The sequence below is a fragment of the Colossoma macropomum genome, unplaced genomic scaffold (assembly GCF_904425465.1).
Source record: "Colossoma macropomum unplaced genomic scaffold, Colossoma_macropomum, whole genome shotgun sequence".
Taxonomy (NCBI): Eukaryota; Metazoa; Chordata; class Actinopteri; order Characiformes; family Serrasalmidae; genus Colossoma; species Colossoma macropomum.
The window spans coordinates 6,955,656-6,980,887 of NW_023494807.1; the positions used below are offsets into that span (position 1 = coordinate 6,955,656).

Genomic DNA, 25,232 nt, shown 5'->3' on the forward strand with positions numbered 1-25,232 from the left:
GGGCATAAGGACCCCCTTCTCCATTCTATGCATGCCGAGAGCTGGGTATTGTATGTGCTATACTGTTAATGGTACAGGACAAGTGCATATAGAAAGGTTAACGTGCCTGAAAATCGTTTTAGGAATTACAGAAAGCATACGGAATAAAGGAAAGAGAGGAAGTCTTCTATTGTTCACATGATTTCTATACATCCTACATACACAAATTTGATGCCCACTTACTTATTAATCATTCTGTATTCTGTATTACATTCACTCTGGCTTCACTCCGTTGACTGTTGTTTACATAGACACCCCTAAATGTGAATGTTACTGTCTTCCACGTTAGGTCATGTTTTTGTGTTATATGTGTAGCATGTGTCTGTTCAGGGCTGCACAATCTAGCGTTATTTAGTAGTTACACAATATCGGCCTTTGTAATATTCATCTTGCAAAAGGCTGCAATATGTACATCAAGTCTTTAACCAATCACAGTGCTTTTACCGCATGCTGAGCATCTTGAGCAATCATACTAATCCTTAACCATGTCACTGATTCATCATGTGTTTTTTATACGGCAAAGCATATTACAATTGTAATGGGTTGCAATATAATTGGGTCTAATGTCATTGTGCAGCTCTAATCAAAATACAGTAACATTTATGTATCCAGCAAACCATCCATCCATCCATCTACCTACAGTCAAATGTATTTATTGCACAATGACTGTTTATTTGCTGAATTTAAGATGAAGTAATGTGACCGATGCATACGTTTTTCTGTTTTTGACATAACTTGAAAATGTCTGTTGCCCTTTATATTGTGTGTAAAGTTCATAATGAATGGACCAAAAGAAATGACCTAAAATGACCCAAAAAGTCTGGTTCCATTGAGTTACACTGAAGGTAAAATATGTTTTTTCCCCTCTCCTGTTAAGTTACCATACACACAATGTAAAGGATAGCTGGCGTGTTGAAATGTAGGAAAATAAAAATCAACAAAAATGGAGATACATGGTTTTCTTATATATATATATATATATATATATATATATACACACACACACACACACACACACTGGTAGATTCACTCCAAAGAGGCCCCGAATATTCTGTAATAATTCTCGCTAGGACAAAGTAATCCGAACGAAACATGCAATGTGCTCCTCAGTATATGGAGCTTCGAACAAGCTGGGATGCCGAAGTGATGAGATAGGTGCCGGACGTTTAACCTCCGTTTGCAATCGATTACACATACGTCAAGGTATGTAGCGTATTTTCTTTGGTTCAGATTGCTTCATCCTAACAAGAGTTACAACAGAATATTCAAGTGAATCTCACTTTATATATGCATGCCTATATGTTAAACTCAGTAAATAAATAGACACTGTGCACAAAAAGTGCAGAAAAATACCACATTTCAGTTTGTTCTCTGTAGAGAATGTGTTAACTTATAATAAATCAAGAAAACGTGTATTTTGACCAGGAGTATTCAAACTTTACAACTCTGTCTGTCTGTTTGTCTATTTGTCTGTCTGTGTATATGCAGTGGGGTCCAAAAGTCATGAAACTACTAGAGAAATGCTTTTATTTCGCATTCTTCTCCAATTTGATACAACCTTTTTCATTATCAGCATAACAGTTCGTATTGGGTATGTCCCTCTTTTGCTTTAATGACAGCATTCACTCAAGCTGGCATGGACTCAAGTTTGTGCAAAAGCCTCTGATGAGCAGATCAAATCCACCTGACAGCCATCTGAACATGAGCATTAGTGGAAGGGATAAGACTAAGGAAAAACCGACCATTTCTTTTCTCCATCTTTGTATTTGTCTTCCTCTGTATATATGAACGCATGTGTCTATCTATCAAACCATTTCTACACAACCATTCTTTCACTCTCTCTCTCCATCCCACTTCATCCACATCTCACCCCCCCCCTCTCATCTACTAACCTCCAGTGTCATCATCAATGATAATGTATTCACGAAAACCCCCGCCCAACCCCTCCGCGGTCCGATACCTCCTTCCAAATTAATTACACCCTCAGCGCTGAATCAATAGCCCTGCTCTGGGCTATGGCTACGGCTCCAAGTGCCCCTGCCCCAGTTCCTCCGAACCATCCCGCATCGGCGCATGGATAGATGGGCTCTTTCTGTCCCTCTGGCAACAGACATGTACAATTACTGCCTTTGCCACGGGCTGGACGGCCCCCAACCCCCTACCCCCACCCTCTCTCTACTTCAAAACCACCACATGTCAAGGTGACGAGGGCAGACTGAACTCAAAGTGAATGCAGAGCACACTGCAAAACAGGCAGCTTATTTAACACCTAATAAGCAATGTATTACATTAACACATGGAAAACTGGGTGGGGTTTAGAAGTCACAGTTATCAATAATACAGGCGAACTGTAATTTTATATTAATTACTTCTCACTCATAGCTCATTGAGACAAGTGGAGAACTTCTGTCAAAAGTGTAGATTCTAAATTTTTACTCTTTCTGTAAGTAGAAGAGATATTTTATTATGATTATAATTTGTCTTGTTCTGCAGAACAAAAAACACTTTGTATTTTTGCCAGTTTTGTTGTGACCTTGAAACAAATGAAAAAAGTAAGGAGCGCAGATTGAATGTAAATACTAAATGTATATGTCAAATTCATTACATATCTACATAAAATGACTGTTAACCTGCTGAATTTCACATACAGGGGGGAGAAATGTGGGCTGTGCAAAGGTTATGGTGCATTTAATATTTAATAATGTACACTAACCTTTGCAGAAATATATCATATTTAAGTATCCTGTATAGAGTATTCAAACTTCTTGCGTAAGACTGTATATTATTACTTATTATTAAACATTAGAGCAGAAGGACAATAATAGCTCCATAATTCTCAAGGCTAAACTTAGTGCGATTTTCTCCCACTTTAGTAAAACAGCAATCAAACTGTCAGATTTGATAGTTGCCACTCTGCCTGGGATGCAATTATAGGTCAGGAAATCACTTTGGTCTCTAACTGTTTGTGCATGTTACTGTCATTCAGCTTGACAACACTGAAACAGCCTGTAACAGCATGACACGATGCATTTGACAGAAACGTCACAACATGCATACGGCTTATGTCACAACACATTTAATGTGCATTCAACACTGCATTTATTACTATCAGCTTAGGCATAATGGACTGTCCGCTGCTGTTTTAATCAGTTTAGAGAGAAATTCTGATGATTCTCAAAAAAATTTCCAAAAAAAAAAAAAATTTGTTGAAGAGTAGTTTGATGTTAAATATTTTGTTGTTGAGAAATTGAACAAGTCAGAACTGTTCACAGTGGTGATGATAAGAACCAAGAAGAATTATGCTTCTTTAATGGTTCTTTAGTTAAGACATTGGTTCTGTATAGAACCATGAACACTCAAAGAATCATTTGCACGCCTAAAGGGTTCTATGCATTGTGAAATGGGTGTTGCATAGCAGCAGAGCTCCATATCGTAACAAGAGAAGAACCTTTTTGGTGCGATATAGAATCTATATCTGCCATACAGAACCATATACAACACATTCTAAATCAATCTGAAGAACAATTTCAAGATGCAAAGAACCCCTTAAGCATGCAAAGGGTTCTTTGTATGTATAGAACCATTGTCTTTACCAAAGAACTGTTGAAGATCTTTTTTTTTAGGAGTGCAGACAAGTTCAATGCCACTTAAAGCTCCCTTATTACATGAAATATTTATGAACACGCTGAGGCCTGAGACATTATTTTATGATTGTTTTATATTTTTAGATAAGATCTTGGCCTAAAACAGATTTTTTCTAAATCTATTCCTGAAGGAGAGGTACATGCAAGGTGTTCTAAAGCAAAACAGTCCCTAAAGAAAACTTTTATAGACTTACCACTACTTCAACATTACATATAAATACTTAGAACACACATATACGTTAATTTGTGGTTTTACATCATGACCCCTGGTTCCATTCACCACCACTGTAAAGAAACATGAGTCAGTATGTTTCTCTACAATGAACCATTTCACATCAAACCACTCTGAATGACTTCATACCTGGAAATCCCCTTTAAACATAACTCGCATCAATACCAGCTGTGTGTGAGACTGACTGATAACCAAGAAAATGCACAAAATCTGCCCTACTGAAGGAAACTAATATATAATATATTCATTAATTAACATTAATATTTCATTAAACTCTGTGGAGATCTGACTGATGTGACTGTAATTAATATAGCTGATATTAATACTCATGTTCATTGTCCTCCATTAGCCGCACTACTGCTGGAGAGTGCAGATGCTGTTTTCATTTTTCCGCAAGGTCAGATAGGAGAGCTGATGCTGATCTCAGCACAGTCACAAGGACACAAGAACCAGCCAGCAGGGCTTTCTAGCAGCCTGTGAGAAGATGCGTCCTCACCTCCATGACCATAAATCATCCCTCTTTCTACTCTTTTTCTCCTCTCTCCACTACAGTTTACATTTATTCATTTAGCAGATGCACTTATACACTGATAACATACTAAATGTGCAAACTATTTTTCTCTCTACACAACAATTCGATTATGATCCTCTGTAAAAAAGAATGAATCCAAATTTTAACTTAAAAATGTAAATAATCTGGTTAATTTATAATTTTGAGCTTGTTGAACTAATTTTAACAGAATACCTAGTAGTGTATTTCTTTGTAACTCAGTTACTTGAGTAAAAAATTGCATAATTTTTTACAGTGTACAATGACACCATATGATACCACACGAAGTTATAAAACGCACCATAATCTCATTTCACTGAGATTCAATTCGATTCTATTTTTTTTATTCAGGATCCAAAAAGGCTCCTTCTTTCGAGCGATGACGTAGAACAACCACTTTTGTTTTTCTTAAGAACCTTTCAAAGGACACTTATCTTAAATGAGAGGTGAAGAAATTTTCTTAAGGTTTAAAAAATCTCCACACAATGTAAAGATTCTGTATTAATTCAATGTTTATCATAATACCTTACATTAAAGCCAAGAAGTGGAAGTGCTGTTCTATGAGGGTGAATGAAGCTGCCTTTGAAAATAAGGGAATCTAGTGGGAAAACAAGCAATAATCTCAGATTTTTGTTTGAAAAGCGCCTGAGAATTTTACTTTTGGCCAAAAAAAACCCAAATTTTATTAAATATTATTCTTCTAAATAAATTGACATCCCAGAATTGTTGCAGTTAATTCAGCACCTTCACCTTGATGCATTTTCACACTGCTACACCTAGACATCTCTTTCTCTCTCTCTCTCTCTCTCTCTCTCTCTTTGTTTACTCTGTCTCTCTCTCCCTCTATCCCCCAGCTGTTCCTCTGGCCTGGTGGAGAGGCTGCTCGGCTCGCTCCACACACACTGACGCTATTGTCTGGGCGGTACAGGAGGGTGGGGGTGGTGCCGGGAGTCAGCAGCTGATTGATTTTGGAGGGGGGCCGAAAGAGAGATGGGGGGATGGTAAGGAGGAGAGAGTAGAGAAGGCTGCAGGAGATATCCCTGCAGTGAGCTCTCCTCCCTACACGTCTCGCTCTCTTTCCATCTGCTGTTATTTCGCTTTTGATCTGTCTTTCTTTCTCTGTTTTGTTTAAAAAATTTTATTCAGAAGGGGTTTATCCCTCTCACCCTTATCTTCTGTACTCCCTTAAACATACACTATGTCAGGACATGAAGTAATACATACATACATAAGTATGACATATGTGCATGTATCTTCCTATTTATGTTGTATGTATAGTCCTATTTATATATGTGTAGGTATCTATATGTAATAGTAGTACTACCCATACACCCATACACATTTATGTAAGTACCTATAGTAAGGGCCATATGTTTATATATATATACATATATATACATGGCTAACAGGGCAAAATTATATATATATATATATATATATATAGTTTTGCCCTGTTAGCCATGTTCTTCTCTGGTTTTCCCACAGAGTCAGGACATTTCTGTCCTGAAACTGCACACACATGCACAGGCACAATTCTGGCACTCTCCTTTGGCTGGTAGAAGGGCTTTGCTGGCTAGATCAGATGATAAATTGCTCAGGCTACTCGACACACATGGAGAGCTCCTGCCTGTGCTGTGAATTCCCCTGCAGCCCGCGTGTGAACACAGTCAGCAAATCGCTGATTAACTCAATACACTCAAACACAGTCAGCATACTGATTAATTCACACCGCTAGAATCTTCACTATACTGCGGCTTGATAACAACCTCATTAACTTGCTTTTCTGCAAGCTATAGAAATGCATTTTATTGACGTGTCACCAACAACTACAATAGAAGCTAAACTTCATTAGCGCAGATTGTGGGGGCTGCAAAGTCTGAGGCTCACACTCCACGTCTAAACAATAGGCAGTTAATAATGCAAAGCAAATAACTGCTATTCAGTTTGTTAAGGCATACTTTTCTGCGATGCTGATAAATCACTAAGGGGGCCTTTTGTTTTGTTTTGTTTAACAGAGAGGCATATAAACTATATTATACTTTATATACTACACTTTAAATCCTTAAAATGTAAGCTTATTAGTTTCTTATTAACCTTAAGACTTGTTTCTCAGTAACTGCTACGAAACTAGCATGTAAAGTATATAGTATGTCAGTGAGGTACTTGAGGGGGAATTACACTGCAGCCTGCGTGCTGCATCATTTTATTTACTAGCATCATTTTATTTACTACTCAAAACAATCAGTGAACCTACACGTGCCTTCTGAGCTTTTCTATGTAACATTAATGATGGTAAAACAGTGGTAGATCTGAAAAAATATATATTCTGTTTTGCTTTAGAACACCCTGCATGCACCTCTCTGGCATGAATGCATGTTTTTAGGCTAAAAGCTTTATTAAGCTTTTATTAAACAATGACCTCAGCACCAGGCAGTGTATTTATAACCATTTCATGTAATAACTTTCTGTGCTAGCTTTTGTAGTCATTTAATGCTTCGGATGTCTGGTTCCACTAACCACCACTGTGAACCATTCTGTTTCTCCAGAATGGCGCAGTTCACATCAAACCACTCTGAATGACTTTGGTTACATCATAACTACTTAATTATGCAACAAATTTAAAAAAATGGTGAAATTCCTCTTGAAGTGTGGATTCACAAATGGACCCTTGCCATGTAAAGAGTCATCAATGGCCTTCTGAGGCTTATTAATGTGTGTGCTTAAGAGTGAGACTCACTGGGGCAGCTGAGTGCTTCCTTGGCAGTGATGCTCCTGTTGCAGGCTGAGCAGAGCGTGGTGGCTGATACAGTGAGGGAGGTGAAGAGATGGCCATTACTGTAGCGTGCCTCCCTCTCCCGCGCCTCCTTCTCTCGCTCCTTCATGCGCTCCTTCTCTTTGTTCTGCAGGGGGAAGGAGAAACATGCAAGGTCAGCCTCAAAAGACAAAAGGTGGGATCTGTAACTCAGTGCTTACTGGCCTGTGTGCTTCTGAGAACTGTTAACTGAAGTATCACACAAAACAGCCAATTTTCAGACAAACAGACATAACATGTAAGATTAGTTGACTAAGTTTTGAGCAGCAGCATAGTTTGGTAAACTTTTAATCTGGACAATGGCGTAACAAAGAGTAAAAGAGGCAGCAGTATGGATCAAAGTGGAACCAATGTGACACCAGGTATCTGTATCAGGCTGATATCAGCAGAAAATGCTGGATGGGACGAAAAAAGAACTAATTCAAGTCAAAGAAACAAATAGTGGTATCATTCCATCTCTACATTCATGTGAATAAACCGCTATAAACTGTTAGCATTACTGTTTACAACCCTGAAACTCATTGGGTCACCAAAGGTCTTTTCAAGTACGCAGATGTGCACAGCTGGATTTTGCATTGTATTGTTTTTCTATATTACATTTAATTTTGTTTTGTAGCAAAATTTATGACAATGACTTGAGCAGAGACACTTAAGTTAGTTTACTAATGTTTACAAATTGTTGGACAGCAATGAGCATGAATGTGAATATGGTTTCCTTGCCAATGCTGCGACTTCATCCAGGTCACTCAAGCCTATTGTTTTCCTTCAGTACTTAGCCAGTCATTTGATGTTACCCCTCCATATGGCCTGATCCATCATTGCTTAAGCTAGTGCTGTGATAAATGTTATGACTCAAACGCATTAAGAATACAAAAGGTGCGTTTAAAGGTTCTTGGGAGTAGATACTTGCAATCAACACTCAAGTCTTTTTGTATTTTTTTCAGGTTTGTAATTACTTTTGTTACTTGCTTTTGTCAGGCTTTACATACTGCAGATAAACATCACCTGTAGAAATGATCCATTAATAATCACAGTCACATTTTATGAACATTAAAATGCTATTTGGTTATTGTATGACATTTTTATTGACACTATTGTTCTTGAGGTGGGGATTTTTGCATAATTGATCTGGAATCACAATCTCTGGCCAAGATAAGTTAAACCACATAGGCTCCTCGTTTTTCATAACATTGTGAACCGCATAACAGAGCGAAACTTCTCCAACAAGAGTATTTGTAGAGTACGTTTTATATTTTGCTTTAAGATTAAGCTGTGTGCATTAAATCCCTGCTGCTTGTTGGTGTGCGCAAGCAAAACAGGGTAGAGCAAATAAAAAACCCTGCAAAGATACAGCAACTGTCATTGAGGCTTTGTCTTAGGAGCCCCCAGAACATTCACGATTGCTCCTCAGTTCCTTCTCGTACGTTCTCTTTTGCCTTCTCTTCATAACAAATCAAACCTGTTTCCAGTCAGCAAATTCATTAAGGACTGTATGTACTCCATTGTTTGCTCTGCTTCTTTGTTTGTTGGTTCTTTATTTCTGTGTTCAGGGTTTTCTACCCTCTTTCCTGGATAATGATTATGGATTATGGATATGAATGGAGTCTTTTGGTGCTTTGACCCTATCTGCCTACTGCCTATCGATGAAAAATCCTAATGAAGTAGCCTCACACTTGTATCTAACTACCTCTGGCTACTTGATGTTACAGCACTATTAAGATACATAAGAATAAAAACAGTACTTCAATTCACCACAGATGAAAAACTACACATTTAACAAACCAATTATTTTTTAAGGAGTTTCCACTATATTCCTTATATCTAGTGCATGTTACAAACAAAGGGAACCTCTAAACCTGGCCTTATATAACCAGCAGGAGGATGTTGTGAACCGAACGGCTAAGCAGGGCTGCTTTTGTAATGCGTCTGAAGGGAAAGTCTGGTTTTTGGCGTGGAGGTTGAAGTAGGCCAGGTGTGAATGCCTGTTCCAGCTGTTCCTGGCATGGGGTTCACCTTATCCTGCACATTTCAATTTGACCTGCCGAACACACGCCGCTCTGAGCGCTCAGCTTCTTGCTGGGCAGAGAAACGACTTCTCAAGCCTTAAGCAGCTTTGCTCGGGAAAGCCGTCTTTCCAGCAACAAACTTGACCTATCTTTTTAAGAAAGAAGGAAATCTCTGTGATTTGTGTTGTTTGTGTGATTCCCCTGTTAATAACTAGTTACGCAATTCTTTGAAAGAAATCTCCTCAAAGCCTTCAGCATAACCAAAGCACTATGAATGCAAGAAAGGTAGATGGCAATTGTGTAATCTTAAAAAACTGATGTTCTTCTTGAAATACATTAGAATTTTATTTAACCTTTTTGGAACTGCATTCATCACCAACAACAACAAAAGCATAGTCTAGTTCAATATTGATTTTCGTACATTGTTCACTGAAACAAGCTGAAAAATTCTGCCAGAAGTGCAGATTCTTAGGGGAATTCACACAATTTCTGCATAATTAAAGCACTGAGATATAAACAAATTCATTCAGTGTGGTTTGGTGTGAAATGCTACATCCTTGAGAACATTAGAATCATACTTGTTCACAGTGGTGGTGATAGGAACCAAACGTGTGAGGGATTTAATGTCTCTAAATGCTCCCTCACAGAAAGTTATTACAGGAAATAGTACCAGATATGTTGACTGATGCCAAATACTTTTTACAATAGTTTTAAGGTGAGGTTTTGGTCTAATGCTTGTTTTTATATACCCATTTATATTGGAAAGGTACATGCAAGGCATTGTGAGACAAAATAGTCCCCAAAAAAAAACATTTTTTCTGATTTACTATTATTTTACCATCGTCAGCATTACATATAAAAACTCAGAAGACGTGGTCAGGGTAACTGGTGGATTTGGATAGTACATAAAATGGCTATATTTGTGTTGTAGACATGGTGACCCCTGGTTCCTATCACCACCACTGTAAAGAAATCTGAGTCTGTAAGTTTCTCTACAATGAACCAATTCATGGCAAACCACAGTTGTGTTTCAAAATGGAAGACATTTTATTATGATTTCAATTTAATGAAAAGTTATTGTGTAAGCAGTCTTATGTTGCAGTAAAAAAATTATTAACTTTTATTTAATAATAAATTAATAATTAATATCTAACAATTTTTTTGTACAGAACATAAATCTGATGTAAATCCTCTATCGCAAAATATGTAATTATCATTGATCCAAAAATACAATATATCGCATTGTATCGAATTGTATTGCTGCATAGCATATAAAATTATATTTCCTTGTATTGTACTTTTTTATAAATGTGGAATTCTCTAATAAACTGAAAAAGAATCCATAACATATTAATTTAAGGCACATTTACACCCCATTGTTTATTTTTGCTGTACCAAAAAAATAATATAACTGAGCACCAACGTATTAAATCGTAGTGAAGTGAATTTTTTTATCTTTTCACCCTTACTAATTATGAAATTGCATGTGACCCGCACAGTAAAGTTAAATCGACAACGTAACAACTTGCATCAAACCAAGCCATTCTCCAAACCTCCTGACAAAACAGATGAAAAGTGGACTCTAGACGAGAGAGGCCTCTTATCATAATATAATTTAATAAACAGGGTGCTGTATATCATATGGGGCAAGTGAGGTGACAAAATGGATAAGACAAGCCTGGAAACCACTTAGGACTAATGATAATAAAGGTATCAGGCCTGTGTAAGATGCTTGTTTGAACCTCCAGACAGTCTAGGGTTTAATCTCTGGACTCCAGCAGAGATGAGAGCTGTTGGCCTGGCCAGCGTTCGCAGCTATAGGCTGGAAAAGTGCTTGTTAAGGTATTTCTATAGCAACCACCCGTGTGCTTCCCTGCCACAAAGACAGCCGGTCAAAGACCGCCTGACTTTATTTCAGCATTCGCTCGATAATTCTCAGTCTGACTCTCAGTGTGTGATTATCACGTGCCGGATGGCCACGAGGATCTGTTTAAATTGGAGGAAGCTATTTGCTACACCGTCTGTATTGTGTGCAGGACAATACACAGTGCCGCAAAGATATAATCTTCATGCAGAGCGTCAGATGTTGCATCAATCTTTGTCGAATTCTCTGACAGAGGAGTCAGCCTGTTTAAACACGTTTTTGTGACAACGTCTGCTGTAAAAGGCTCTATGCAAATAAACTGAACTGAATGTGTGCTGTGTGTCCAAAAGTTTGTGGACATCTGAACATCCAGCGTTTCTTCTGGAATCAAGGGTATTAATAGTGAATTTGTCCCCCTTTCCTGCAGTAACGGCCTCTACTCTTCTAGGAAGGCTTTACACTAGATGTTGGAACATTACTGTGAGGATTTGATTGCGTTCGGCCACGAGAGCATTAGTGAGGTCAGGTAATAATGTTAGATGATCAGTTCTGGATCCCAACTTCTCCCAAAACTAATGGATGGAGCTCCATCACTCCAGAGGAGTTCCACTGCTCCACAGACCAATGCTGGGGAGCTTTAAATCAGTTCTAGGTTTGGGTATGGTGACCTTAGGCTCATGTGCGGCGCTGCTTTTCTATGGAGATTATACAACAACACAAGCCTGTCTCTCAGTTTTGACATTAACTGTGTTAATATTTCAGTTTGTTTTAGTACACATTTGAATCAGGAAAATTCAGTGCAGCTCTCTCTCTTATTATTGTTATGTTTAATCAGAGTAATGGTCAAGCATGACTGATGTGTGACTTATATTTCTGTTCATATATTTTCTAGTTCATAAAAGTAGTTTGTGACACAAAGCTTCATGCTGTTTACATATCAAATAAACGCACCGAGAATCACGTGAGAAGAGCGGATTAAACCTCAGAAATACAGTTAATAAGGTAGATTAGTATCATGTGACTAAGTAAACAGATAGTGGGGGAGCACAGAAGGAGATGTGCTGAAATGAGAGAGAGAGGGCTAAAGAGAGAGCTGGAGAGAGAGAGAGAGAGAGAGAGAGAAAGAGATGAGTAAGAGTGAGACGCTTACAGATGAGAATAATGCTGCAGATTCATCTCAAAACCAGGCGCCAACCCCAAATTGCAACCAAATGCAACTTAATGGGTTCCAGAGAGACAGGGAAGTTTTCTCCTTCTGGAAACAAAAGCCACTGACACAGTAGCCGTTTGGAGGAAGTTAAAAACCTGTTCTGGATTCAATTTTTTTACACTGTCCTCCTATACAAAACACCTCAATCACTTCTTCTCCATTTCAGATACTTATCCTGAGCCGCCCTCAGTAAACAACGTGTAAGAAGTCTGTAAGATCTTGCCTTTGTAGTGGACGGCACTGAGCTTAATATATATTTGGTCCGAGCCTACAGTCAACTCATGTTCCATCCTCTGAAGCTGTTATCTGTACAGAACAGAGAGTGGCGAACCCACAGGAATCTCCCACCATCATGCAGCTCACAGAAACTCCATTTACCAAGCTGCTGGACACTGTATGGAGATATGTATTTATCTACTGTAGGTTCCACCCTATTATACTATAATATATACTACAAATTCAGAGAGATAACAAATGTGATACATAATAAGAGGGCATGAGAGACCAATATGAGAATTCTGGTCAATATCATGTACATGTCTGCCAACTCTAATATATAAACAGAAAGTGGGTTTAGATCCACATGGATCAGCATTACAGTGAAAAAAAAACCTTTATTACTGTAGGGATACAAATGCAGTGACAAGAATAAAATGCAAATATTTTAGCGCAGTAACCCAGCGTCACCCAAACATTCTGCTCTTCCACAGTACAGCAAATACGCCACTATGTATGTGAATTTCATATGTATAGGGAGGATTTCACAATATTTAACACTCATTTTTCACAGTACAGTATTCTTTCCGTCATTTTATGGTGAAATCAACTGCTCTTAAGACATGTCCAGTAATTTCACATAAACATTTTTTTTACAAATTTTTGGTTATTAGTTAAACTGTCTGTAAAATGCATATTGTAAATATATAATGCATACTTCAGATACTCTGTGTATTTACATGTTTATTATTTGTTGTAGTTTATCTTTTACACTATACAACTACAAATGTATAGCTTTGGTTACTGGTTACTGAGTTACATTACTTTTACAGTTGTTATGTAAAAATACAGGTGATTATTGTATTTTAATGACAGCTTATTACTGTAAGTGTACAGTGGAATGCAGCTACATCACAGTAATCTTGTGGTGCAGGTGATTGTGGAGTTACTGCATACAGTTGTTTTTTTTACTGTTATTTACAGTCAATAAGGTATAATACATTTCTGTAAAAGTAATGCAACTAGTAGTGATTTATTTACTGTAATTTTACAGTGTATGATTCTGCTGTTGCTGTGTATCCCTACATGTAATAAACCCAAAAACATCACCGAACTAAGTCAACATATAAAGTCACTATATAAATATCATTATATCTATGACTTGACCTATAAATTTGACCTATACATGATATGTCTAACAACATTTTCAATGTTAGCACATTGCTTTCTTTCTTACTATTTTGTTGGACAAAAAGCATATAACATTACGAGGGGTGCGCATTCCAACTAACTTGGGTTTTCGAGTGTCCTTAAGTAATGTCTCTAACCAAACAGCAATTTCATTATTCAAATACAGGCACCTCAAATAGTCCTAAAATACCTGTGTACATCCCCAAACACAAGTGCACTGGTATGTATTTTGTGTATTGTACATATGGTATGTATGATATGTATCCAGACAGTGAAAAACACTGTAATATAAACTTCAGCTCATATCGCTCTACCTACGTTACACCTGTCAAGATAACAGTGAGCATTTTATTATCTGTCTTCCTGGTCTAAACTGCATAAATTGCTGATGCCAGTTGCTTTATAACTGAGATTTATTGGAGTAAATGTTTTACATGAACACCACTGATCCTCAAATTTGGACCCAGTAGCAGTACACGGAGTTCAGGATGAGGCCTCTTCATCAGTAAGCAGCAGCTACTGTGTTTGCTATCTGAGTCTAGCAGGGCTGTGGAGGAAGTCTCAGTTCCTCTTCATGCTTCTATGTGCTCTTGGTTATGACTATGAATAGGTCTTACAGCGTTGGTTTACATTTTTATTTAACTGTACTACTTAATGCACAAATAAACTCTGCAAAAATCATACGGCTGCATTCCCTCCTGTTCCTGCAAGGTGAATAATGCAATGCAGCATAAAAATAATCATAATGCTGAACTTTGTGGTTATTTAGCAAACAAAAAAAAGCCACAAAGCGTCAGTTCTTCCTAAAGTGGTTAGTCCATCTGCTTCTCACATTACATGTTCAAAAGTTTGCAGACACCTGCTCGTCAAGTGTTTCTACTAAAATCAAGGCCCTCAATAGGGAGTTTGTCCCCCCTTTGCTGCCGTAATAGCCTCTACTCTACTAGGAGGGCTTTACACTAGATGTTGGAACATTGCTCTGAGGATCACAGCTCAACCCAAAGGTATTGGATGGAGCTCCATCACTCCAGAGAATGCAGTTTCACTGCTCTACAGCCCAATGTTGTGGGTTTTATACCTCTCTAGCTGACGCTTGGCATGGGGCATAGTATGTGTGGTGCTCCAAAGCATCCCATTCTAATGACAGCGCTTCTATAGAGATTATAAAGGCTGTTTGTGGCTACATTGACTCATTACAGGGGCTGTCTGGATACTTTTGGACATACAGTGTATTTCTGTCAGTGTTATCACAGATGACATCCTGCAAAAGAAGCACACAGAACAAACTTCCCCTAACAGGGTTGGGGGGAGGGGGGGCAGGGTTACCAAGGAAACGAGAAGAGAAGGGAGGGAGTGTGGTGACACAACACACCAGAAGTTATTGAGAAAAGAAGTTCTTGCACTTGTTGCGCAAAGATGCTCCTTTCAGCGAGCTCCTAGAAATTAGTCAATACAAGTCTCTCAAAGTATTAACTCCTTAACTGCAGGCTTATTATTCAGGTATCAACCTTAAGACTTATTATTTACAGCAGCAATTACAGATTGTTTGACAACTACTATGAAAGCAATGTGTCAGTTATATAGATGTGAGAGTGAGAAATTAAACTGTGGTCCCTTCATTTATTTTCCAGTCAAAATGGCCACTGTAAGAGTTTTTGGGAGGTATTTCTGAAGAGATCAGATATAAAATAATCCACTTGCATAAGGAAAGGGAATGTCAAAGGAAAACAAATGAAAAAACAACTTCCAAAAGTGGAGTTTAAAAAATGATTAAAATATACAGAGAAAATGGGACCCAGATCAGGGAATGTGAATCAAATAAACAGTGTTTTCTTGTTTGAGAGAGAGGAGAACATTAAGCTCCACTCTTGCTTCAGATCTGAAAGAATCCACGGGTGTTGCTGTCCACCCTTCCACTGTGAGAGGACAACTCAGCGCTATGGGTCTGAAAAGAAGGTGTAGCTGTCAAGAAGCCTCACTGAGAGAAGGAGACAGAGACATCAAACAAAGAAGCTGCTGGAGTTCTCAGAACAATGGACTGACCACACCAGAGTCCAGACTTCAACATCACTGAATGTGTTCGGGATTATTCGGATCACGAGAAGCAGAAATGCTAAACCAATTTCAAAGACCGAACTTTGGAGGTGTGGCAAAATATCTCTGCAAATTTGTTCGAAAACCTGAAAGGCAGTCTCCTAAAAAGAATAGAAGTCGCAATAAAGGCAAACAGTGGATACAATAAACACTGAAAATATTAATATTCATATCATACGTAGTTGTTGAGGATTCTGAGCACTGAGACTAAAAAATTAGAAACTTGTTCCTAATGGCCATTATGCCTGGAAATTAAATAAAAAGAGGGTGGTCTAGGACTTTTGCACAGTACTGTACTCACATATGACCACACACATACAATGTGAATTCTCCATTAATGCATCAAGACATAAACCTGTGCTGTTCATGTCCATCTTTCACCATTATGTTGTTTGGCAACCATAGTCTACTGTGAACTACACTGCTTGGAACTGTGTGTATTTTTTTTGCCATTTAATAATGGCAATAATTCATAACACTCCTAAACCATGATAAAATCACGGTACCATTAGCTCTAATAGCTACTGCTTTAATCAGTAACTGTCAGTAACTGTAGATGAAGTCAAGGCCCACTAGTCTTTAAGTGCATGGTGGGGCAAAGGCCCAGACGGGCTCCAGTGACTTTGTTTCCAGCTGAGTGCTCTACAGTAAGGCAGGGTGTGTCTGCTGGGGGCCTCGCCCTCCATACGTCTCCATGAGAACACACTGGTCTGGCCATCATGTGCTTTCACCCAGCTCACTGGGCCGGAATGAGCGTGTTCTTATCTGAGGCTGAATTACAGTTCAATTAACCTCAATACAGCATGCCTCCTCAGGATAAAGGGCCAGACTGACCCAAAACACAGCACTCAAATGCAATAAAGGGTGAAGAAAGGAGATTAAATCAGTGACTGTGGACTTTGGACCTGCTTTGGTATCATGAGTTCATGGCAGTGATACTGTAAACAAGAAGAAATTATCTTAATTTAAAAGCTTTAATCTCGACATCCACAATGAACCGTTTTTCATCAGCAAGAAATAAAAAGGGCATAACAAGAGACAAGTAACAGCTAATTAAACAGTGCTCCAAAGCTGGGATGCAGAGTTTTGCACTTTAAAGAAGTGCAAATAGTGAAGATAACCTCATGATATCATCACAGCACATTAAAGATGAAGGGTTATCATCACCACCACTGCCCACAGCCAAAGCTTTAATGTTCAGCTGCATAAACAGCATCCAGTTTAGCAGCTGAACTCAGGAGGTTCATGTGAATCTTGTGATTTTTAATGCTGGCACTGTTTTCCTCTAAAGCAATACAGTCCCTAAGGAGATAACTATATTAGCCAATCTCCTTTCCACTAGGCCTCTCTCTCTCTCTCTCTCTCTCTTTCTCCCTCTGGTAGGGTTGGCACTCTCTCTCTCTCTCTCTTTCTATTGGGTACAACAGACTAGAACATTTGGCCTTCAGCTCAACCCTATGGTCACCTGACTGTCCACCTGACTGTAATCTCCTTTAATGCCAGTCTGCCACTAAAATCCTCTCTCCAGTTATTAAGTGTGTGCCAGTAGTGCATCTTAATCTGAAATCCCTGAGATGCACTAGCTAGCAACAACAACACAAACTTAGGCCTGGCAAAAGCAACAGCCATGCACTCTCAGACTTGATCCAGGATTATCAGATCTTAAATATCAATAAAGCACCACCTCCATCATGCAACAAAATATGAGTAATCAGGAAAACTCCAAAACCTAGATTCTGAGATCCATGATTCATAGAGTCTGTTAGAAAGAGTGAAGAAAAGGTGACCAATATAGAAAAAGCATAACATCACGATACTTGATGTATTATATTTGTCATGATATCTGGTTCTCTTAAGCTTTGGATAGGATAAAATGCACCAGCAAAACAGTTAAAGAGGCTATGAGCAAGTAAAATGAGTTTTGGATACAATATTTTTGCAAAAATAAACTATTTAAGAAAGAAAAATCAAACAATTGGTAAAATCAAAATGGTAAAATACGTAGGGCTGCTAATGCTTAAAATGATTAACCACATTAATTTGTGTAGACATTTGCAGTTAGTCTTTGACAAATTTGACTGTAAAGATTTTTTTTTCCATTTAATAGGTAGTACATTTTGTTATAGTCATATAACTGGACAAAATAGGCTTTTTCAGAAAGCATTTGTTACTTTCAATAAATCAATAACATTATTTTCATCATATGAACGCAGGAACCTGGACACAAAAATTCAATGAATGCAGAGCGAAGCTGAAAAAAGGGTGAAAGCAGTTTCCAATTTTCATTCTGGACCGCACTCTCTTGCTCTCATAGTGCTACAGTACATCTTGTTTTGTGGGCAACTGGAGTTTTCCACTTTGCTCCTGCTTCTGTTAATTTGCTAGTCATTGATTTATCCGTAGTTCCACTGCGAGCACTGTCCAGTGTGGCCTCCCGAAGGCATCTTCTGGTGCTAATGTTACTGATATTACTGGGATTGTCACATCAGCACTGTGTTGTGCTAATTTAAGACTCCTCCTTCAATGACAAGTAAATACAGTAAAGCAGTAGCTGAAAATAATTGGTTTTATCAAGACAGCCATCAATGGAACTTCCTGCCATTTAAAAGCTGTGTTTGAACAAGAGGACTACAGTCACAAAGTCATAGCAACATTTAGCATGTGAGCAGCTGGGCTTCAGGTTGGAGCTAGGGATGGAGCATTAACGCGTTATTTGTGTGTTAACTTTGACACCACTAAAAAAAAACAGATAATGGCAAAACGGGCCAATATCAGCCACGTAATATCCAGATTATTCGGTTACTACACATTGGTGGTTGTTGTTTATACGCTTCCTATAATTTGCCAGAAGTTTTTTTATGACACGCTTGTTCAGCGCTGTAGAAGTCCTGATGTCACTCATGGTACTCAGAAAAGCGCACTTGTGATGTAATTTATTACAATAATGACAGCCAATTGCCATATGTCTGGCCTAATAATCAGGAAGTCATGTGTAGAAGTCATTCAGAAGAGCACGTATGAATGAGGTATGAGGTCACAGTTGGAAACCAACAACCGGGTCATTTTACCTGAGGGCTGCAGAAGGACCTGGTATACAAGAGCCAGTATTCAGAATCGCTCACTTTGTCCTCAGGTTAGAAAAAAAACCAAACAGAGAGTTGCTTTGGGAAGGGAAAGAGCTGAATGCCCAAAGGATAACCTCTGATAAGAGAGAGAGAAAGTGCGCATGCATAGTGAGGGTCAATGGGGCCCTCAGAGACATGAGGGCAGACAGATGAAGAAACAAAAAGAGAGCAAGAGAAAAGAGTAAAAGGAAAAAGAGCCCCAGAGACCAGTGTGCTGAAAAAGCAAAAGAGGATGCCTGAAAGAAAGAGAGAGAGAGAGAGAGAGAGAGAGAGAGAGAGAGAGAAAGAGAGAGAGAAAGAGAGAGAGAGAGAGAGAGAGAGAGAGAGAAAGGATTGAAAGGAAAAAACAGAGCAGGTAACTTGATTTCAGGGGCTATTGACAGGCCAACAAAGAGAGAGATTAGATAAAGAATAGACAAAGAAAGGAAGCACAGCAGGCAGGGGGTAACAGTGAGAGCTTTAGTGCAGCTTGAGGTTAGGAACTGAGGTACAAAGAGGGGGAAAACCCTGCAAAAAGCATGCCATGATGAAAAGGAGAAGACACAGTAAGAGTACATCGCAAAAAGTCAATGAACAAGTCTTTAACTGAGAGATAAGGCCTACTAGGCAAAGTATGGCCCTAACGGCAATCTGCCATGTAAATGCATGCAAATGGAACTAATGGTGTAGCGCAGGGTTTTCAATGCCAGTCCTGGGAAACCATAACTGCTGCCCTGTGTTCTCTGCTTTAACACAATGGGTTAAACGAAAATGGTTCAACAGTTGTGCAACTGGATGAATCAGAAGTGCTGCAATAGGAAAACTGCGCTAAACAATAGAGCTCAAAAGAGTGGATATAAGTGTGAATGAGGGTGTGTTTTGGATTGTGAGAAGCAGAAAATGCAAACAGCTTCTAAGACTGATATTTGGAGGTGTGAAAAAAAAAATACCCTGCAGATGTTCTGAAAACCTGGAAGCAGGTATTCTGAAAAGAATAAAAGCTGTAATTAAGGCAAAGTGTGAAAATAATAAACACTGAAAGTGTTAATATTGTACTTTGTTGTTGAAGGGTCAGGGTAATGTTAAATACACTAACTGGCTGTTTTGCCTGGAAATTAAATAAATAAAAGGTGGTCTCTCACTTTTGCACAGTACTCTTTATTATGGCCACAAACAGTATTTAGATATTTTAACCACTGGTAAATATTAATGAATTTTTTGTAAACTAATGAACCTCATACATAAAATGTTTAACAAAAAGATGTTAGTTTTGGAGTTAAAACAATTTTAGGACAACATCAAACTGATGGGAAACCTTTTTTATATAGAACACCTGGAGAAGGACTCCAATCAGAAAGCACTAAGGCTGCTGTAAAGTCTGGGGCTGTTTATCTTACAGCAGTGTGGGTCAGCTTGTGCTCATTGCTGGGAAATGCAAATGCATTTTTAAAGCCTGCAAAGAAACTGCTCTAATGCTAACCTGAAGCACACCAACCGCCTTTTAAAAGTTCTTAGAGTGAGCTGTTTGAAATAAATGCCATTTGGTTTGACGCTTTGTTTCCTAAAACATGTAATATAAATACGTTTTGGAGTCATTAAAAATAAATATGTGAAAAGTTTAACTCCAAAATGCTGTTTATCCATTTTTAAAAAATTTGGATATAGAAGGGTTTGAACAATAACTTGGTCAAAAACAGTGCTTTTATTTCTGTAATAAGGGTGGTCCTGAAATGTTCACACGATGCAAAGGGCAGCTTGATTTTTCAATTGATATAAAAATAAAATGTGAAAAATGGAGATACATTTTTATATGACAGTGACACTTATTTGGATGTAACTCTAGATGTACTTCTTCGCATATTTTGATATTTTCCCTACTGTAATCAAAACCAGCTAATATTAGTCCTTCCTGAATCGAAGAGGCTGCAATACAGCAGAGAACACATTAAAATATGCAGGGCAAGGGTACTCCTGGACCAGGGCTGGGAATCACTCCATACGCTTTCCTGTGGGCGTGCCTAGGCCGAGACAGATGGTGGGCAAGTTGCGGTTTAGTGCACTCTGACCCTGACGTTGAAGGGGTACCCGGCGACTGGCTAACGAGCAGAATCCCGTTAGCCCCCCTGCAGAGTGAAAACTCACCCCACAACAGCCGTCCCCAGAGAGCAGCAGGACTGCTAATTAATACACCCAGGAGGATGTCTAAAACAGCACGCAGAGAGATCAAACCAGAATCACACCCACACACACCTGTCCGACTTCACAAAGCGAGTGAGACACTCTGTCACACGGCAATAAAACTGATGTGCTTTGTGTAACAACAACTGCTCAACTGTAGCTCTGTAGCTGAGACTCTGCTGCACTTCCCTTTTGGAATTACATGAAATAAAAGCAGGGATTATCCAAAGCAAACAATAATCTCTCACGATGATCCACTCTGCTGTAATATGTCTGTAACTGTGGCTCAGCCAGTCCAACATAAGTTTTACACGGAAAACAAGGACAACAGAACACAAAGCAAAACAATACCACTAGGGCTTGGCCATTCTTTCAGAGTGCTGTCTTGCCCAAGGACTCAAAGGTGTAGCATGGTGCGCCTGCCCGGGCAGGGAATCAAACCCCAGTCTGCTGTGTGAAGGGCAGCACTGTTACCTGTTACATCAACCATTACAAACCATTACCAGAAAAAATACCTGTTATGCACTTTAAGCTGTTTTAGCCATCTAAAGCACGCAGCAAATTCCATTCTTACTGATGCACCAATGCAATACTTTTCATGTCTGCTGATGCCAATACATAAACATTTATAAAACACAGAAATGAGGACACCATCTAACTGGATTAGCATTATGGAAAAATAAAATATTTATTTAAAGAGGATTACAAATGCAATAAAATGAATAAAATGTAGATATTTCAGAGCAGTAGCCCAGCGTCGCATATATATTATGTAAATATATATATACACTCTCAGTTTGAAGTATCTGTCAAACCTAAACACTGGTCTGGTTCTTCTGATTTCTTTAGCCAAATATCTGCAAATACAGATTCGGATATTGTCATGCATCCCTGATTTTTTTTTATTTTTTCATCTCTAAAACTACAAAACAGCATTAACACCAACACCGGTAAAGACATTTATCGCCCAACACTGAATACAACAATCCACAAAACAGTTTTGCTCCTATTTTCCTCATCTTTTGTGTACTTCAGTGGCAGAATGCAGAAGTTGCAGCTAAACCAAATGAGTATGTGGCAGTAAAGAGAACTGAATAACATGGGTGTGCCCAAGGGAAGGTCAACCTTAGCCCAAGTATGGTCTGTGGGAAGGAGCTATGTGGACAGAAGACCGACTGAGGTCACTTCCTGTGACTGGCTCTTTAGTCAGATTTCTCTGACAGAGAGACCCAGACGCAAAGACAGACACTCACTGACCCAGAAGCGTACCCTCTAAAAACAGTACGCTTGAGTGCATTAATAAAGCACTAAAACCACATTCCAGTCTGTTCACTAATTTCCATTACGGTCTTACAGGAACAGACAAAATTTTGTCAATTAGTTTAGACATGGTTGGTGTCTGAAGCTTCAAACTGACTTGATGATTTGGTTTCTGACATTATATTACATACTGTTAGCTATGAAAATGGACAGATGTATGGATTACATTGCATTAATTTTGCTTGTACTTTCTGTCCATTTTTTAGATAACATTATGCCATACAGTGTCAGAAACCAAATAAGTAGGTCTATTAGAGATCGCTTAACATCTTGACACAATTTGAGGGGAGTGTAAAGCTGGGCAATACGACAAAAATATATCAGTGCTTCAAGACATTTTTACAATACATGATAAATATAGAATATTTTGTTTTGTGGGGTTCGATAAGTTGAAACAGATAAAAAAAAAACAGAAATGTTACATCTAAAAAACTATTTAAAAAACTGAATTTGTATGAATTGAGCTGCACTATGTTCAATTCAATTAGCCAGGACTAAGTAAGCTCTCTTCTCCTCAACGATATCCACAATATGTTCAGATAAGCATACTGTGACTTAATATAATGTTATTTGTCAAGACAGCAATAGAGATCTTCATAGTGTCCAACACTAGGCAAGTTGTGATGAGACTGATTTAAGATGAAGTGTGCAGTGCTAACTGGTGGGGAAACTTTCCTACAGCAGCCTTGTAGACACAAACTTTGTTTCAGTATAAAACATTCCTTTAAAATCGAATCAGGATCCCGTTTGACAGGTGAGGAACTGAGAATTACTCCAGCCTCCCTTGATCCTTGCTTTCTTTTGCTTCTCTTGCCCTAACCTTCACCGGCCTTCCTGCGTGTATGAGTCTATTCAGCTGTTGTGCAGTTCCTCTGTCAAGCATCACCGATAACGGCATGCAAACAGCTTTGTGGCCCTGCTGTTTGCACAGGTGTCCTCCAGCCCCTGCTGCAGAGCGTCAATATGCTAAAGTGCTTCACACTTACATTACCCTGTTGACCAATATAGCTACGGTGGACTCTCACTCTACAAACTCTCCTGGTCTGCAGGGCGAGATAGGCCCAGGCTGTGCCTCTGACCGTCTGTTCTTTAATCCTTATTAACCGCCAGCCTCTCTGCGGGCCCCATGGCAACCTGACCTAGCTCTCCCTCTGCCCCACCCACACCTTTCCCAGCCTCTGGACAATTTCACCCATCTCCACTTACTGCTTCTGACAGAGACACTGTGGAGCAGCTTTATAGGCCGTACCATGCAGAGTGGGTGGTGGTGGGGGCGGGGGTGTCCAAAGTACAAAAGCACAATAAAATTCTACATGCTTGTTTGGATCATTTACCTGCAGTTTTCTCAGAGAGTTTGACATTCCCAGCTAAAGCTATTCACCCACAAAGGCTGGAAATGAAGCAGGAAAGACTTACTCAAAGTTTACAAAACAGGCTAAAGTCACAGATGAGCACCCAAGCAAATGAACCATCAACATGATATGAAAACGTTTGCTGCTTGGGAAATATTCCTTAGCTATTCATTATCGTGACAACACCTGCTTTGGCTAAGACACAGGGTAGAACGGTGGCGAAATAACTGTCGATTAAACATTCACAAACACTGATAATGATGTGATTCAGACACCTCTGTAACAAAATGAACACAGCTGAATTACATATTTAAAACAATTAGAAAGTATTATAAACCACAGTGGTAGCCTACTGCTCATTTAATGACCAGTTACTCTCATATTTGAGAAATAAGAAATAAATGTCTTTATTTTGTTCATTTTGATCTAATAGAGTCATTATACTGGAAACAAATAGGTTAAGATCTTTAAACGCCTAACAGAAAATTGTCCAATCTTTTTTTTTCCTCTGTGGTATCTAGGTAGATACAGCCAACCAAACTCTCCCATTGGTTATGTTTTATAGTTAATCTAACATGCAAGGCCTTTAGTTCAGCTCCTGAAGGCCTTGCATGTTATATTAACTACAAACATATTTAGAAAGTGACACAGGAACCAACCAATCATGTTTTCTGTTGATCAATGACTTGGAATGAGTCGTAGTCTAGCCAGTTTTCAGTCAGTTGTTAGAAATGGAAAACAGATGTGACAACTCTATATGTCAGGGCTCATTGTTGGATACAAATGCGTTAATATCTGGTACAAGCTTCAAATAACATATGTAATGTCTTTTACATGATTCAATGTGCAAAGAAATGTTCATGTGCATCAGCGTTAGCTTAGCACTAACATACTATTAGAAATTCCCCAAGGGCGCTAGCAGAAATTGGCATTATCATAGAGGTGGGATCTTGAGTTTTGACATTTATTATCACTTTTAGAACTCATCAGCATTTACTGAATATACCCTCATATTATTTCTTGCAATACACAATAAGCTAACGGATTTTTGTTTACGTTAATAGTAAAGAAAATAACATTAGTTCTAGGCACGTGTGGGTCAGCTGGAGCCTGTGGGGGCTCTGGTGGTCACACTGTGTTGTCCATTACCAATACCCCTACATCACACCATATATAAGAGCAGGTCAAAGGTCACATAGCCCCAGCCTGCAGTTGCTGTGTAATGGAGACAGCACTTGAAAGACACTTTGCACCATGGTAAAACCACTTCCCCATGCTGAATTCCTGAGGTATCTGCAGGAACCGACTGCGGTGTTGTTATTCTGTCACAACACATGCCTGAGGATGTGACGAGGACAACTGATTTGCTGCGTGGATTAAATAGTGATTAAACACTGGTCTTTTGCCCCATCAGTGACAT

General features: G+C 38.8%; 1 protein-coding gene across 4 annotated transcripts in view; it reads right to left on the reverse strand.

Annotated features, from left to right (window-relative positions):
• The window catches only part of arhgef2 (rho/rac guanine nucleotide exchange factor (GEF) 2), a 92,896-nt gene that overhangs the window by 28,283 nt on the left and 39,381 nt on the right, over positions 1-25,232 (reverse strand). For all 4 annotated transcript variants that reach the window (XM_036556191.1, XM_036556190.1, XM_036556192.1 and 1 more), the window contains one exon: positions 7,203-7,365. In XM_036556191.1, coding sequence (XP_036412084.1) covers positions 7,203-7,365 — 163 coding nt within the window. The remainder of the gene's footprint in view (positions 1-7,202; positions 7,366-25,232) is intronic.